Raw genomic sequence first — 16927 nt, forward strand, 5'->3', positions numbered from 1 at the left:
CTATTGGCATGTGAACCGATTGCACTTTGGATAGCAAATTATTTGTATCCATTCCCTTGCGTGTCAGGCAACTGTCTGCATCAGTCTGGATTGTTATCTTCATTCCTAAAACAAAGAATGTTGTTTTAACTCTTGGCTCATCTGCTGGCCAGCACTCACCAAGACCAGCATAGTAAAAAGGGAAGTCTCCCAGATACGCAGAATACTGTGGCAGCACAAAGAGCCCTCCTGGATGACTGTTCCACATTAAGCTGTTCCGTGATATGTGCTTGAAAATTCTATCCCGGATGATCTGTGGGAAGACAACATATATATTGGGTTTCGGATCCCTAAAAATAAAATGTTCTGATTTTGCTGTTCTACATTAAAACACAGAAGTGTCCTAGCAGGTCTGCAGGCTCAGAGAGAGAGAGAGAGAGAGAGAGAGAGAGAGAGAGAGAGAGAGAGAGAGAGAGAGAGCGCTTACAGATAGCATTTGAAGCCACAATGTTTTTTAACATTCTTTGAAAATAGCACATTTACCTGATTGAAAAGGTGTAAGTAAAGAGAATTCATTATTCCTGCACAGAAAGCAGAGCTAGTTAAGGAAACAATTAGATCAGTTTGAGCACTGTGTTGTATGGTGCAGATTTCTTTACCTTTTGAAATTTATAACTAGGAAATGTTATCTTTAAATACGACGTCAAAAACTCTGAATAACTCTTTTCAGGTTCAGCATACATCAGACCAAAACCTTCTGCTATAATACCTGAGAAACTTTTTTGACAACTGAAACTCGTATAAAAATGCCTAACAGCTGGAAATCCATCTGCACAGTAATTTTAAAAGAATTAAATGATTCCCATGATCAGAAACAATGCTGAATAGCACTAATCTCACTGCTTCGATCAATTCAGATGCAAAGATGACATCAATTAAAAACCCTTCATAGCAAAATTTGCAACTGTGGACAGAAAACAAATGGAAAGACTATAATTCTGGGTAAAAAACAGAATTTGTACACAATGCAGAAATGTGTTCACACGAAAGGTTTAAGTGACACGCTCTTGAAAACAAATGTGATAACTACTGAAGGTTATTATTCCAAGCAAGCACATAGATGTACAAGTTTATTCTGTAAACATAAAACTGCATATGTTCATTTAAAACTAGAATGGTGGGTATATTTAGCATTTAAGGGAGACTTACTGATGTCAAAAAGAACATCTTTAAAATCTTTTATTTTAATATTTGATTACATGTGGCTCCATTAAAGTGAACTGCCTCTCCAGTTTCATTTTCCTTATTTACTATGAGCCCCAAGAAGCATCTCGTTAACATTTTTGTACAGTACCTTATCGAGTATTGGTATCAGGTTTCGGACACTTTCCTTTGCTTTAGGGTAGTGGTTTTCAAACTGTGGTACGTGTACCAGTTGTGGTACGCAGAGCGCCACCAGGCGGTACGCCATAAGACCATGGAACTTTGTTGTGTGCACTGAAAAACTGGGACGGGTTTTCATATTTTCAATTTTAATAAAATTAGTTTGTGTCGAATACATAGCCTACGTACTACGATACAGCGTGCGCTAATACTTGAGTGGACACAAGAGTTGCGTGCTGACACATATTGTATGGAGAAAAGGCTGCTAAACAGCTCGACCTGCTGCCCCCTCCAAAAGACACAGTAACTCATAGAATTATTGATATGGAGGATGATGTCAAAAGTACGCTGATAGAGCACATTAAGATGAGCAGTTTCACTGCAACTAGATGAGTCTATAAATGTCATTGATTTGGCCAATTTGCACGTTTACATTCGAAACGAGTTTGAGGGCATGTCCCATGAGGACTTTCTGTTCTGTAAGCCGCTACCAATAGGAACTACAGGAGAGCACATGTTTCAGCTTCTGAATAAATTTATCGAAGAGAATGGCATCAATTGGATAAAATGCGTCAGAGTTTGTACAGACGGTGCTAGAGCGATGACAAGCCGACACAGCGGTGTAGTTGCACGAATTAGAGAGGTTGCTCCAGATATGAACTGCAGCATCCACCTCGAGGCCTTGGCCGTCAAGAAACTGCCTGACTATTTAAAATCTGTTAGACTCTGTTGTGAATTAAGTATCATGGCTCGACCAATGAATCCACATCTGCTTTGCTCGACTAAACAGGCTCACCCCTCTCATTGAAATGGTGCTTTTTTATTGTTTATTTTTAATTGTTGTTGTTCCTTTTGTCATTCTGTAAAGCGCTTTGAGAAGACACCTTTAAAGGCGCTATATCAAATAAAGCTTATTATAATATTTATTATCTGTGAGTGTGTGCGTACACGTGCGCTCATGTTGGTCATTGCGATTTTCTGGGGTTCCTATGAGAAGATGACTGGCAGGTTGTACTTGGATCCTTTGGTTTGATCAGGGGGGGTACTTGGTCCAAACAGTTTGAGAACTACTGCTTTAGGGAAATGAACATATTTATGACTAAACGCTAAATTAATACCTAACTGTTTTGAACACCTGATGATGATAAGCAGAATTGAAATGATTCAAAATAAACACTGGTTAATATTCCTTATGTCATTTGCAGATAGTTCTTTACCCACCATAAATGGTTAAACTCTACCCATAAACATCAAGGTCTTTTTTTCTCAAGGAGCTGCATGAATCTGGGGAATACATTTCATTTCTGATCTTGTAATAAGATCCCCTAGACTTCCTTACACCTTACACCTCTATGCATTGGTTTCAGTTAGTTTTAAAGGCCAAGGGGAAATATGGTGCTTACATGCATTTTGTGGCTAAATAAAAAGCTGTGAGCACTACACAGCCTTTTACTCACCTCCAATGTAGTCAATACAATCTTCTCCACCGAGGAAAAATAAGCCTCCCACAAGAGTTGTGTTTGCTGTCTAAGTGCTAAGATTTTGTCCTGATGGATGGACCTGACTGTTGATGGGATCTGTAAGACAAGGCATTAACAATGAGCAATCAATTGATATAGAAACGAAGACAGATTGGACTCATGTAGCAGTGGGTAGGGAAAGGGTGGTGATGTTCATTGAGCAAGGACTAGCACATTACTAAGAAACCTTTACCAGCCCTACCTGTACTAAAACAGGGCATATACCAGGATAAAATTGAAGGAATCCTCTCCAATGACTATCTGCTTTCCCGCTCCGGGATAAAAGCCACTCTGGTATCTAATTCGCGGCATACATAAGTAATCTGATAGCTCAACGCTGACAGTAGAAAGAGAGTATGATATAAGAAGTCAATTACATTACATTCCCAAGCATTCTTTTTTTCTGAGGTTAAGCACCAAAAAATTGAAGCTATAGAGTCATTTAGTCGAGTAGCTCAAATTCCCACCCAGTATTAACAGTATTATGCACTTAAAGCTACAGGCATGATAAAGTATACGTGTACCCTGTAGAGCTGTTTCATGGGACTTACACACGTAACAGATTTAATACATAGAATTAAATTGTATATTAAAACTGAAATACTGTAAATAAAATATGTTCAGTACTGTAGTGCCACAGTATTTCAGTCACTGAAAATGCTACATGCGCACATGTGTTGTACAGTATATACAAATTGATTAAACCTGGTATTTTTCTTACTAAGTAGCTACTAATAGACATGTAACCAGAAAAGGCAAACCTAAAATCTGGATGAGCAGTTATCCATTGTTAATTTGTTACTAAAAAAGCAGTAGTAGACGATGACTCATGTCACTTGCCAGGTGAGACGGACATTTTTTTTCTGGAAACACCAGTCGGCAGAAAAGTAGCTGAATTAATAGCAGGAAGCCTGCCAAATAGTCTCTTGATACTATTCCTACAGCCTGTCTCCGGCAACGGGGCTTATTAAAACATCCACACAGCTCCAAACAGGAAATGAGAAACTGTAACATAACAAAACATTTCCCTGGACGACCGCTCAGGCGTTGTGCCAGATGGGGAACAATGTTGGAAGCCACAGAGCAGGTCAAACCAACTTGGACCGCCACGTTTGAGGCTGAAAAAATGGACAAGGGGCACCAGTCAAATATGAAGTGAAAAACAATAATGTTTTTTTTTAAACTAAAAGCTGTTACTCCTCGATGTTCTCTGTGTTTTCGGTCTCATCAAGGTCGTTTATGAAGTGCCTGGATTTTTCGTTTTATATTTAAAAAAAATCTTTCCCTTAACTGTTGCTGCCCCCCTCTTCTTTCAATTCCAGTAAAAAGAACACGAACCACTGGGAAAATGAACCAAAGAAGCCAATACCAAGGTTAATTAGGGATTGTCTTCATGGCCATACCTTTTGAAACACTGTCGCTTTCTCCTGCAAAGTTGCTTTTGGAAAAGCCTTGGCAATATTCCCATAATCAATAATACAAGCACATGACAATTAGCTAAACAAACTAAAAGTCCAGTCTATTTCAAAGTAAATATAGAATATACTCTATGCATATACTTCAATGTTTAACAATTACTTGCTAAATTCAATGTAAATGCAATAAAATGCAATGCACATGTATTCCCCCCTAGCTATTTATCCATCTATTTATGTATCACATACTGTTGCTTTGATTTAACGTGATTTTACACGACTCTTATGTTTTTCTGAAACAAAGAAATTTCCACAGTAGTGAACAAAGTATTTATCTATTCTAATAAACATAACCAGACCAAAGTCATATATTAACTGAACGTGGTGTTGATTTAGTGATAATGGAGCATTTTTATATACTGATGGAAAAAGGAAATGTAACAGCCCCTCCTCCACACTCTGGCACTCCCGTCTGCGTGGAACAGGCTGAAAAGTGACTCATCTGTGAAGAGGACCTGATGCCTCTGCTTACGAGTCCGTCGCAGTCTCTGTCTGGCCCAAGCCAGTCGGGTGTGACGTCTAGGAGGTGTGAGCAGAGGGCCTCTGACTGGTCACCTTGCTCTAAGGCCAGCAGCATGGAGCCTCACTGTCCTGTCACTGATGCGGGCATTGTGTCTGCTGGCAGTTTCAGCAGCAGTATGGGTGGCAGATCTGAAACAATCTCTGAGATGGACCAGTCTGATATGTCGGTCCTGTTCTGGTGTGGTCACACGAGGGCGACCGGATCTTGGTCATCTGTCCTGCCAGTCTGCTGAAACCTTCTCTGCAGTCGGGACACAGTGGAGCAGTTCACTCCATAGTGTCTGGCAACGCTGGCACATGACACATCTTCCTGCAGCATGCCAATGGCCCTCTCCCTTGCTTCTGGTGACAATCGATGACTTATGGAATGCACAGAAAACTGACCAAGCGTGGCTTTTTCTTGCAGTGACCAGAGCTTTGAATTAAGGCCTTTTTCAAGATGACCTGATCAGGCATTGTTCCACCTGGACCTCGCTGGGTAAAAGTGCTCCTAACGAGCTTTCGTGTGATTGGCAAGTTGGAATGCCTCACTGCACCAGCTGTATTGCTGGTCAGAGGGCTTAAAACAAATTGACAACAGTTTGTGAAAGTACATAAGCTATGACTAGTATTCTCATTCCAGAACAAACTTCGCTCCCACTCAATTTTTTCAAAAAAGTTCCACGCAAGTACAGACCTTGATCTATTTTTTCTCAGTTTGCACAACAAGCTTGCAAACAGCATACAAAAATACCACACGGGGCCCCTGTCGTGTGTGTGTTTTTTTTACCAAATAAAGAAAATGGAACTTGGCAGCTTTGCCCCCTGTTAGTTTTGCCTTTTATGTACAGCAGCTGAAAAGTGTTACAGCTTAAAACGTCACTTAAGTGCAAAAAAGACCTCAATTAAAACTTTCAAATACCAGCTCACATAGCAGACAAGAGCCTTCCTGTTACCAGGAATCCCTTGCAGAAAAAAAAGAAGGTGAATTTCTGTGCGCAGACAGCAATCATACACTTTCGCTGGGGCCTCTGCAGCCTGATTAGAACTGTAGCCCAGCTCAGCTCCTTACCTGCAGCAGCAATCTCTCGTCTCCTATGACAGCAGCTGTGTTCCAATCGATTACTTCTGAAAAAGGCAGCTCCCATCCGTTACTGAGCGTCACGGGGACACAGGCAGCCTGGAAGCCAAGCAGTACAATTTACATTTCTGTAAATTACTTTGACAACATGATCTTGTGGAAAAAAAATAACACTGAACGAAAATAGCATCAGCTAGGAACAAATAAAGGAGAGGGGAAACAACCCAGAAATAGGCCACTGAAGAACATTTTTTAATCATTTTTACTGCTGCTGAGTTTGGCAAATATAGGCTTTTGAATCTGACTTGGGAGATCTCTAGTTTTACAGGGAGGGACCTCTAGAGCATAACTCTGATATATAAATACATTCATATAATAAGCCCCCAAGCTATTTTATACGTTAGATATAAAAATAGATGTGCAGTTGAACGTTGATTGAAATACATCAACAGCCTATAAAACATGTACTAGTTTTTTTTTATCATTTGAATCGCATCATTACTTGGTATTAGAAATATGGAGCTAAAGTCATGTGATTTTATTTAAAAAAAACACCAGATACTCAGTGTTCGGAACTCAAGATGAACACAAAATGCTGAAATCGGGCAATTATGAACCTGTAACAGTCATTCAAAAAGAGGTGACTAATTAAAAGAAGAACAGTGAAAAGATACAACCAAAACCAACTCCCATAATGAAGATTGCTTGGTTACTATGGGCATGACTGAAGGCGTGCCATTTGTGAGAGCAACCGCCCAGAGTGAGATTTTTGCTTCAAAAATAGACAAACCCAGAGAAGCCAGGAAACATTGAGGGAGAGGACATCAGCCCGGTGCTCTCTTTTTCCTTTCTGGTCCATTTGAGCAATCGTTCTTAGGCGGCAGTTGTTAGAAAACAAGAAATGCCAGAAATAATCAATGCAGAATGACTGCATAGAAACAATGTGCATGCATGGAGGATGTTCATGATTAACATGTTGATGAAACAGGTATCTAATCTGGGCCAGAGAACACCGAGCTGACAGAAGTGATAGTGGTTTTGAGTTTTATGGACAAGTGAATGTAATTTTGCCCTCCACAGACCTGCCAGAAGATGTGTGCAGTTGTAGTCGTGAACATTACACTGATTGTTGTGTAGTTCAAGCCAACTGATGCAGCTGTGATATGGGTAAGGAACAACAAGAATGCTTTTGTTGCAGACAGATAGCAACCTTACTGCTCAGTCCAGCATCATACACTTGTGAACCAAGAGTAACTAGATTTTATATGTACCCCATACACCAGACTTAGATTGCTAGGCTGTTCTAGGCAATGGAAACAAGCAAGGCAAAAATAATGAAATGATCTGTGATGAAAAGCTAGTTATTTCTCTGGCAAATACAATATGCACATTTCTTTTTGAAACTACTAAAAACAAAATAAATAACTGACAAAATCAGGGTGGTAGAATTAAAAAAAGGCAACTTAAAAAGTTACAGCAGTAGGAAAATAAAGCACTTTGCCAAGTCCCTTTAGTGTCCAATAGCTCACAGAGTTTAGTTCATTCAGGGGGAATTCAGTGGCAAAGAAAGTTCATTCAATAACTTGCTTGTTCAGACCTTGTTTCGGCTCTTTTTCCTGCTATAATCTCATTCTCCTCAATCTGTCTATCCAGGTGACCACACAGTCACATGTTTTGCTGGCCATCCTCTAGAAATTTCCAGATAAGAGCCTATAGAGCTACACCCCTTTCTTCAACAACTGCAGTCATACCCAGAGCACAAGGGGGGAAAAGGCCCTTCTACAATAATGGGCAATAATCAACGCCAACATCTTAAGACACTCTTCAATGGTGCACTGAGGAAAAAACACAAGTTACATTTGATTATAATACAAATACCTTTCAGTCAGATTGCTGCTATATTCGGCCCAGGGCTACCTCTTCACCTTTACAAGAGTAGAGTGGAACAAGAGCACATCCAAAGTTTCACAAGGCTTAACGCACTAGTGAAATAGGAACAGCATAAAAAAAAAAGTTCAAACTTTAGGCGGTTAATTGTTTACTGCGGCCTTTGAGGTGATCTAAGAAGTATGATGAGGAAAAGTTTTTGATCATTCAAATAAATCTTTTCAATCCTGCCATGTGCAGTTCACTCACAAAAGGGTATGGTTCCATTCTCTCTAGCATAGTCTTTAAGTCAGGAAGAATTCAGAAACAGATACCACTGGACACTATGTATTTTTTTACTCTATAATTTAAGAGGGGGGAAAAAACACTTCAGTGGGCTGGGAAGGTATTCACAATCGCTGAAGCGAACAAGCAGATTTCGCATTCTTGTCTAGTTAGTACTCTTGCCATTCTCAGATCAAAGTTCCCTGAACCCACAGGCGATTTGCACCGGTGGGGAATCTCTTGAAACAGAATTTCTGAACAGCAATTTATTTGCCCATCTTGCTTTACCCTTTCCACCTCCTAACTAACAGTATAAACTCCTGATGTTAGCTTTGCCTGTGGTGAGAGTAGAATAAAAAAAAAAATAATTAGAAAAATGAAAAAGAGCTTCGAGGCAGAACTACTGTATCATTTCAATTCTAATTTTATTAATTTCTTTCTGGCGCTTTTCCGCCAGTGAAAAACAACAGGAAAACTGAGCAGGTGTTTTACAGAACACCTCAACTCCACCGAGGAGAATTGAAAATGGTTTGCTTTGTTTAAATTGGATGACCCTTGGGGGGTTTATTTATCATGAATAACACTTAGGTTTATGGGGTGCTTCCAATCCTCTGAAAGAAGAGAGGGCATCACGTGTTATCTCAAATAAAAGCAGTACCTTGACAGTGTCTGATGCCACCTTTCTGGATTCCTACACTCTTTGTAATCCGTTTAGCTTTGTGTCAGTCATTGAAAACTGCAGATAAACATGTCTCTTGCTTAGTTCTGTAGCAATAATCTGAAAAAGGTCAAATCTAACCCAGCTATGCCTAACGCAGTGCTGTAGAACTTTGTATTCTGCTTTTGGCTATTTCAAAACTGGAGATTCTAATCTCACAGATTTTCAAAATGTTTAAGACAAAACGTGCATATATTCCTTTTCTGAACTGTTCTAAAACTGCTTAACTTCTGACTCCCGAGAGTGCTTGTCTTATGACCTGCAGCAGCTGTAAATGTTTGCATGGCTCAAATTCTAATAAAGAAGTCAGCAATAATACTTAGCACTTAAAGCTTCTGAAAAATATGAATGCAATAACTGTACAAACTGTTTAATATGGCTCCAGTCTGGAGCAGACGTGATACTTAAATTCACCACTAAATCAAAACTAAAACTATAAAATTATACACACACACATAAAGGAAACAATAAAGGAAACATGCCTTTTGCCATTATCCAAATGAATGATATACTTGTGACTAATATGCTGAATGAACAAAGACTTTGTATTACATGTGCACTGTTCAGTTAGAAGTGACAGAAAAAAACGTTAGATATGTTAACTAATCACAATTAAATCAAAAATAACAGTTTAAGGACTGGACTTCTAAAATGATGCAATTAAAGAAAGGTAATGGTCTCATTCACCTATTACTGCTTGTTGTTTAAACGCCATGCCTCTGTAGGAGCTGAATTCCAGAAGGAGTACATAATGCTCTGACTATAGGATCAGTCACTTGATAACATGGCTTTTCCTGAGCTAAAGGGAAATATGACAAAAAAGGAAAGCAATACCAAAATATAGTGTATCATATATACAGCTGAGGACTATCATCCCTGTCGCTCAAAATCCCAGCATGACAGCAGTTTCTTGTAACCCCTTATTAAATTAAATAGGGCTTGTAACACTCTGCACCATTCTCTAGCTGCTATGTGCTGAATTATTAAAAAAATAAGGGAATCTCAGCTATAATTGACTCTACAATTCTAGTTCAGAATGTATGCACTCCCAATTAAAAATTAAGCCTCTCATACTGTATCTTTGAATGAACAACCCATTTTATTTTTAATAGCCTGTACAATGATCATGTGCATTATGGGGCTACAGTATATATCTAGGCAGCAAATTGCATTTGTAGCTTTGCTTTTTTAAGCATAATGACTATTACTATATATAATAGATTTCCTCCAAAAAATACCTTCTATAAGAACACATAAAAAAGGCAGTTAGTTGGGCAATGAAGTCTTAGTGACTGCAAAGACAAAAGAAGGAACATGAAGTAACCAGGTGATTAAAAACTCAAGGAATTAAGCTGTGCCTGAAGCAATTAAGTTGATTAATAATGGATTATGCTATGAAATACTACAGTACAGGAGGTTATTGTCTTGTGGAAATGAGGCCGCATTAAGTAAATCCAAGGACATGACATATTAAAAGGTCAAAGAAAAAAAGAGCTGACCCTTTCTTCAATGTGCACAGCGGAACTGGTATGACTAAGGAGGACAAGTGTCAAAGATTTGTAATATCAGGATTAAGCCATGAAGTATGAATTAGAGACTGTAGAACTGATTAAAAGAAACTCGAGATGTTTAAGAAGGTCAAAGGCACCGACATCTTCGAAGCAGCAGACGTGACTTTTATGTAGCCGTGACTCTGAAGCAACGCATTCTGAAGTCTCCTGTTTTTCCCAGCAGGGCTGGAATCCAGTGTCACAACCTAAAGAAAATTAATCACTTTCATCTCTCTTTAAAGAGGATATAGTCACTGAAGACATCTTGGGCAGGAATTTCAAAAAGCAGAGTTATTGTAACAAAAGTGCAGCACGGAGGTTTCAAAAAGAACTCATTCATCAACACAGGCCTCAGAATGAGTTGTAGAGAAGAAAAAAGCTTGCTTATCTCAGGTCACTAACATTACACACATTGCCAACAACTATATACCATTACTGGTGAATATAATTCAGTAAATTCTACTGAACATGTGGAACAGAAGCAGTTCTGTAAGGGTGAATGGGCCAAAATTCCTCCAAACCGATGTGCGGGACTGATCAACAGTTTGGTTGAAGTCACTGCTGCTCAAGGGGGTCACACAGGTTCACAAAGACAAAGACATTTAGTGTTGGATCATTCTGATCAATAAATGAATGAAAATGTATATCCTTTTGTGTCTTGTTTGTTTTACTGGGATCTCCTAATTTTTATGACCATATTTTGGGTCAAAGTTATGCAGAAATTCAGAAAATTCACAAACTTTCTAGCACCACTGTATAGTCAAAGTTTCTGTCCAATATTAAAAACTACAGTATCTTGTCAACATCAAGATTAAGACTCCAGAATGTAGGCTGACGTACACAATTCTGTGAGTATTGGTATAGGAACATTACATTAGATATATAAAGATAAGAGAATGAATTTCATTCATAAAATCACACAACGAGAGGTAGTTCTGCCATTTTTAAATGACAAATATTAAATTATCTAGGTACACTGTTTCACCACAACCCATCTACTAATATGCTATCTGGTCCCAGAAAGTGATTATATGTATACATCTACAGTATATAACAAAACATGACAGGAGCTAAGGAAATTTGCACTTAATCTATACATGATGCATTACTATTTCAGAGAGTGGAAACCCTACCCATCTACTGTATATGAGTACCTGCACGGTAAGGAGGCATTTTGAGTACAATGTGTGTGTGACCATCATCTCCAAACACTTTGGGAAAATAGGCTTCTGATGTATTGTCGGTAGTCCCAATTAAGTGGGATACCGATCTAGCAGTTAACCCTTTTTGTCAGTACAGCAGTAACCTGAAGGATAATAGCAGAACTGGCAGTTTGATTGCAATATAGCCCTCCGCAATCACTGTAACGACAGAAGCAGAGAAGGATAATCCCGCCAGCACCTTAATGATTCATCCTTTTGTAGGACTTTCAAGGTCTTCCTGCAGAGTCGAACTGAGGCTGACAATAACAGCCCAAATGCAAGTGCAATCAAGGTTTCAGCTCATCGGGGAAATCTAAAAAATATGCTCTGTCCTGAGCACGCACGCACACACTGCTTTGCCGTCACGACTGCTGTCTGTCAATCTGAGGATCCTCAAGCTCAAAATTACATTCAAAGCTGCAAGTGGAGTTCCCCGCTACAATGTTATTTTCTTCTTCTTTTAAGTGCTCAACCTAATAGCTCTCAATAGGTTTACTGAAGCTCACAGGACTTACTGTACTTATGTTCAGGGTAACCACTTAATAGAGTTTATCTGTTGTCCTGTTGAAACTTACCAGCACACTTTCACCCATTATCAACGGGCGTAAGCATTTTAACCTTATCGTATGTCAGCAAGCACACGTCATGCTCCTTGTTGGTATTTTTCATTTGGATCAATAATATGCATGGAATGTCTTTTTTCTTACAGTATTTTGACCCTTAGATTATTATATTAATTATGAACGTTGAACTGACAGCAATGAATATCATTTATAGCTTATTTAAACAATGTCTGATATCAGCTAACTTCTTTCCTAACGAGCCTTCAGGAGTTAAGGGAGTTCAGGGCAGTAAGTCTGCCTCCTTTATTTCAAGACACAGGAAATATCCGTTTTTAAAGCAATGTGGATGTTCATGGGAAACTGCATCACTATGATGATATCCTCAGATTTCATTTTGAAGTAGAACAATTCTGAACTGCTGTGACTGAAATGATCAAGCCTTTCAACAAAGGTGGTATTTACTTAACACTTCCAGTCTTTTTTCTTTATGCATGAAAATATGTGCTTAAATACCATATCACCCTTATCACCGTAAACCAGATACGGTGCTTATAATAAAAGACCGATGGGCACACAAACCTAATTGTTATATGCCAGCTAAAAGTCAATTGAGAGAAGTGTTAATTTAGAACTGCCCGAGTTAAGCCTTGAGGTTTCACAGCATGAGCTGTACTGCGTCTTCTCCAGCCCTTGTCACATAAGCAGCGGAAAGAATAGAATGTACAGGATTGCTGAACCAATATGCTTTACACATACAATTAGAGTAAAGTAGCATTCATACAGGCTGAAAATTAATATAACTATACATGATATGAAATATGCAATATATCTCATATGCAAAATGAACACCATATACTATGGTCAGATGAGTCTGACATTTCTGAAAGCACAAGCAACAAAAAAAATGCTCTGATTATGTATATATGTGGGTTATTCTAAGCAACCACATGAAAATATGTTGAAGGCTTTATTTGGTTCATTACTTTAAGCTCTGTTACAGGATACGTAACAGAGCGGTCGAAGCCATTCGATATTTATCATGGGCGAAGAAAAGTGAGCAATGACCACTTTCCTGCAGCCCTCTTAGGTCTACGGTCAACTGAAGGGCATTAGCATGATACTCACTATCGAACTCGGGCTAGAGAACCACGGAATGCATCACTACACACAATTAGAAGCTAGTGCTCCACGTCACATTCGGAAATCAATATGAGGCTGCAGCTTAAGGTAAACGTGTCATCCCAACAGAGATTTCCTCACCTTGGCAGGGATGACGTGTATAATTAAACAGCCTTCTAAGATATAAGAAGTTAAAATACATAACCGTAGGTGAACGATCAGTAACGCGTCCGCCGTCTTAAATCAAAATGAGTCCCAGCCTGGTTGTTCCCACAGCCACCCAACGCTTGGGGTGGAGCGGAATATCGGATGCTTACCTGTAAGGCTTCCAGAAACCGAAAAGACCCCAGTCGCCTCCCGCGCGGGACGAGACAGAAGGTGGCGTTGTGCAGCATTTCTCTGTAGTCATACCTGCCACAGAAGACAAGAGAAGAGGCCTTTCAGTTTCATTCTCGATGCCACAACAGCAGGGAAATTTATCGACATTTAAACAGTTTGGCAGCAAGGATGACCAGAGAAATTTGCATGGCTCTTCTCACAATGAACGGAAAAAAAAAATCTGGATTACAGGTATAATAAAACAACAACTTAATACTGTTTTCAGACGTGTGCTGTTGAAACCTTTTAAGGACCAAGGTAATGTACCGTATACATGATGTAACTGAAGCACCTGTGATGAGGATCATATTACATAAAAAGCCCGACAGAGTCTGGACTTACTGGAACAACATACTTTCCAGTAGAGGCTGGAGCGCTTCAGGCTCAAATTGCCCTCCATATTTCTTTGTGGTAACAATAATATGGCTGCCAATCAATACAATATGACTTCTCTTGCTTTGAAGACAAGAACGTCATCATAATGCATAGCATATTGAACACTAAGGACGGCATCATTAAATGTAGCATGCACAACAAAATAAAAGCTAAGTTTGTGAAGTGCTGTATAATACATTCTGAAGTATTCTGAGTCCAGGAAAAAATGTTTAGGACCCAGTATCTCACCGAGAATCACTTGGGTCTTAAGTGGTATATTGATCATGTCTAACACGTTATTTAAAATTAAAACTCTAACACTGCATTTGTTTACCTTTAACATTTTATTTAGTAATATATAACATCAAAGTATGTATAAATAGTCAATTAATTTAAAGTATTTAGTGTGACTTATAAATAAGCTAAGTGTCATCAATATTTTAACAGTTTTTTTAATTAAAAGCTATTTACACTCCTGGACTAGATGTGGATATCTTTCAGTCTTTTTTTTTTTTAAGATTCATGTAGGAAGCAATCTGATCTCACTTATTTCCAAAAGAGTCCTCACAAAGAGAAGTTGAGACCAATTTTTGTTTTTTATTATTCATAGACGAAAACCAAAAATGTCTGCAGAAAATGTATCGGACATCCCTGGATTTCTAGTTACCAGTACGGTTAGACTGCTGAACACATCTGCTGAACTCTGGAAAACCCATGCCAAAAAATGTTAAAGCTGCTAAAAATGTACATAACTTTGTTAAATCCACAGGTAATAAAAACGAGCCGTAATTTACATGAAAAGAATTCTAATGTACACACAGAGACAGCTATCCCTGTGGGCTTCTGTAACCTTCAAAACAGCACTCCGTGGCCCTAATCAGGGCAGAACCTCCCCAGAATGGGTAGGATAATCACCTGTCTCTTCGCTGCAATGTGACTCCTACTGACATCACCTTTGGAGCAGCAAAATAAGCCTCAGAAAACTACGTTTGGTGGTTTAAGAAAAGCTGCAGCCCCCAGCCTGGAAAACTGAACTGAAAAAAGTGGTTCAAAGCCACTGTGAGCAGTCGGTAAGGAGCTGGAGATTCGTCCGCGCAGACCCTGCAGGAACGACAGAGCTCATTGGGGCTGGCAGGCCGCCAACACGTTTTCACGCAGTTGCTATAACTACACCTGAACCCACAGGCGCACTCACTCTCCTGTCTCTCTGGTGGATTGTCTAATTGCTCGCAAACAGAATTATCAACTTGTGAACTTAATGAGGCAAGACTGAAACCTGGTTCCACCTGACATGTATAGGCTGTAATTGATAAAGCTAGGTAAAGGAAAAAAAAAACCCCGGAATAAACAGATGACAGCCGGCCCCTTCACGCGTCAACTGGAAGAGGCCAGGTTTGTTTTTCTGCTGTTCAAGCAGCTTCATTCTACAGGGGACAAGGGCACAAGTTAAAACAAATTCCAGTTGCTGCACACAGGCACTAAATGTTTATTTTACCATATTGTTTAAATGACTTTCATATTCCCACATTAAGGCTAAAAAAATGGGAAAATGGCTTTTCCAAAACAAAAAAAATATATAATGGGGTTTTAAACTATAAGTATTCTTCTGGTTTTAAATTCTAAGCACTGTTACAATATTTTAAACATCCTTAGTAACCAATAAAATAGCCTCTTGGCTTACATGAAAAACACAAGCCTACAAACCACCAGCTATCGTTTGGTTTTGTCGTTCGGATGAGACGTTAAACTGAGGTCCGGACTACTCAGTTATTCAAGATCCCATGGTTCTATTTGAAGGAGAAGGCCATTTGCCCAGCAGCTACAATCACCCTGCAATTCACAACTGGCTACCCACTAAAGCAAAGCAGGTGTGAGCCTGGTCAGTATCTGGATGGGAGATCTCCTGGGAAAAACTAGGGTTGCTGCTGGAAGGTGTGTTAGTGGAGCCAGTAGGGGGCGCTCACTCTGTGGTCTGCATGGGTCCTTACACCCCAGTATAGTGACGCGGACACTATACTGTAAAAACTACCCATCCTTTGGATGAGACGTAAAACTGAGGTCCTGACTCTCTGTGGTCCCAGGGCGTTTCTCAAAAAGAGTAGGGGTATTGTCAAACTTCCCCCCTGGCCTTTACCAATCATGGCCTCCTAATAATCCCCATCACTCCGTTCTCCTCCCCACTGATAGCTGATGTGTGGTGACCATGCTGGCGCAGTATAGCTGCCGTCACATCATCCAGGTGGATGCTGCCCAATTACCCGGGGAAGTCCCCAATTACCTGTAAAGTGCTTTGAGTGGAGTGTCCAGAAAAGCGCTGTATAAGTGTCAGGAATTATAAAGGTGTAAGGAATTAGTTAACCCTGGTGATCTTTTTAAGTTCCGCTCTGAGCAATTACTGTGTGCACAATGGCCTCCACGCGTCACCCAGGTGGGGGCTGTCCTTAATGATAGATGAAACAGGTCCCCACTTATATGTCAAGTGTTTTGGCATCCTTTGGACTAAACCTAACCCAAAACAAAAATAAAAGTTAAGAAGCCAAACTAATAAAGTTGAAAAGTTTCCTTTATTGACGTGTCAAAAGTCTGGTCACAATACAGTATCCCAAGGACACAAGACAAGCTTCCTGCCAAATAGCAAGACATTATACAAAGGACTTTGAAGCGTCTGGAAGATTAGAGCTGCAATACAACACACATTGAGTAATATTCCATAGTCATTTCATTTGCCAGAGGTGATAATCCACAGAAAGGAATTACTTTTTTTTTTTAAATCGGAACAAACAGCAAAGCTTTGTGTGAAAAAGTGCAGTAGGGAAATGAGTTGCAGTTAGCAGCTGCATGTCAACAGAATTGCTTCACTTAGCCCACTGTTACCAGACAGAAGTGGCCTTGTTTAGGAGCCTAAACCCTTCTGAGAACATTAGGATTAACA

The 16927-nt window shown here is 39.5% G+C and overlaps 1 protein-coding gene across 1 annotated transcript in view; it reads right to left on the reverse strand.

Moving 5' to 3' along the window:
* The window catches only part of ext1b (exostosin glycosyltransferase 1b), a 130651-nt gene that overhangs the window by 19961 nt on the left and 93763 nt on the right, over window positions 1-16927 (reverse strand). Inside the window, exons 2-5 of the mRNA XM_006635565.3 lie at window positions 13560-13653; window positions 5931-6038; window positions 2820-2939; window positions 160-292 (exon numbers count right to left, since the gene is read on the reverse strand). Of these exons, the coding sequence (XP_006635628.1) occupies window positions 160-292; window positions 2820-2939; window positions 5931-6038; window positions 13560-13653 (455 nt within the window). The remainder of the gene's footprint in view (window positions 1-159; window positions 293-2819; window positions 2940-5930; window positions 6039-13559; window positions 13654-16927) is intronic.

This window comes from Lepisosteus oculatus, chromosome 10, assembly GCF_040954835.1.
Source record: "Lepisosteus oculatus isolate fLepOcu1 chromosome 10, fLepOcu1.hap2, whole genome shotgun sequence".
In the NCBI taxonomy this organism is placed as follows: domain Eukaryota; kingdom Metazoa; phylum Chordata; class Actinopteri; order Semionotiformes; family Lepisosteidae; genus Lepisosteus; species Lepisosteus oculatus.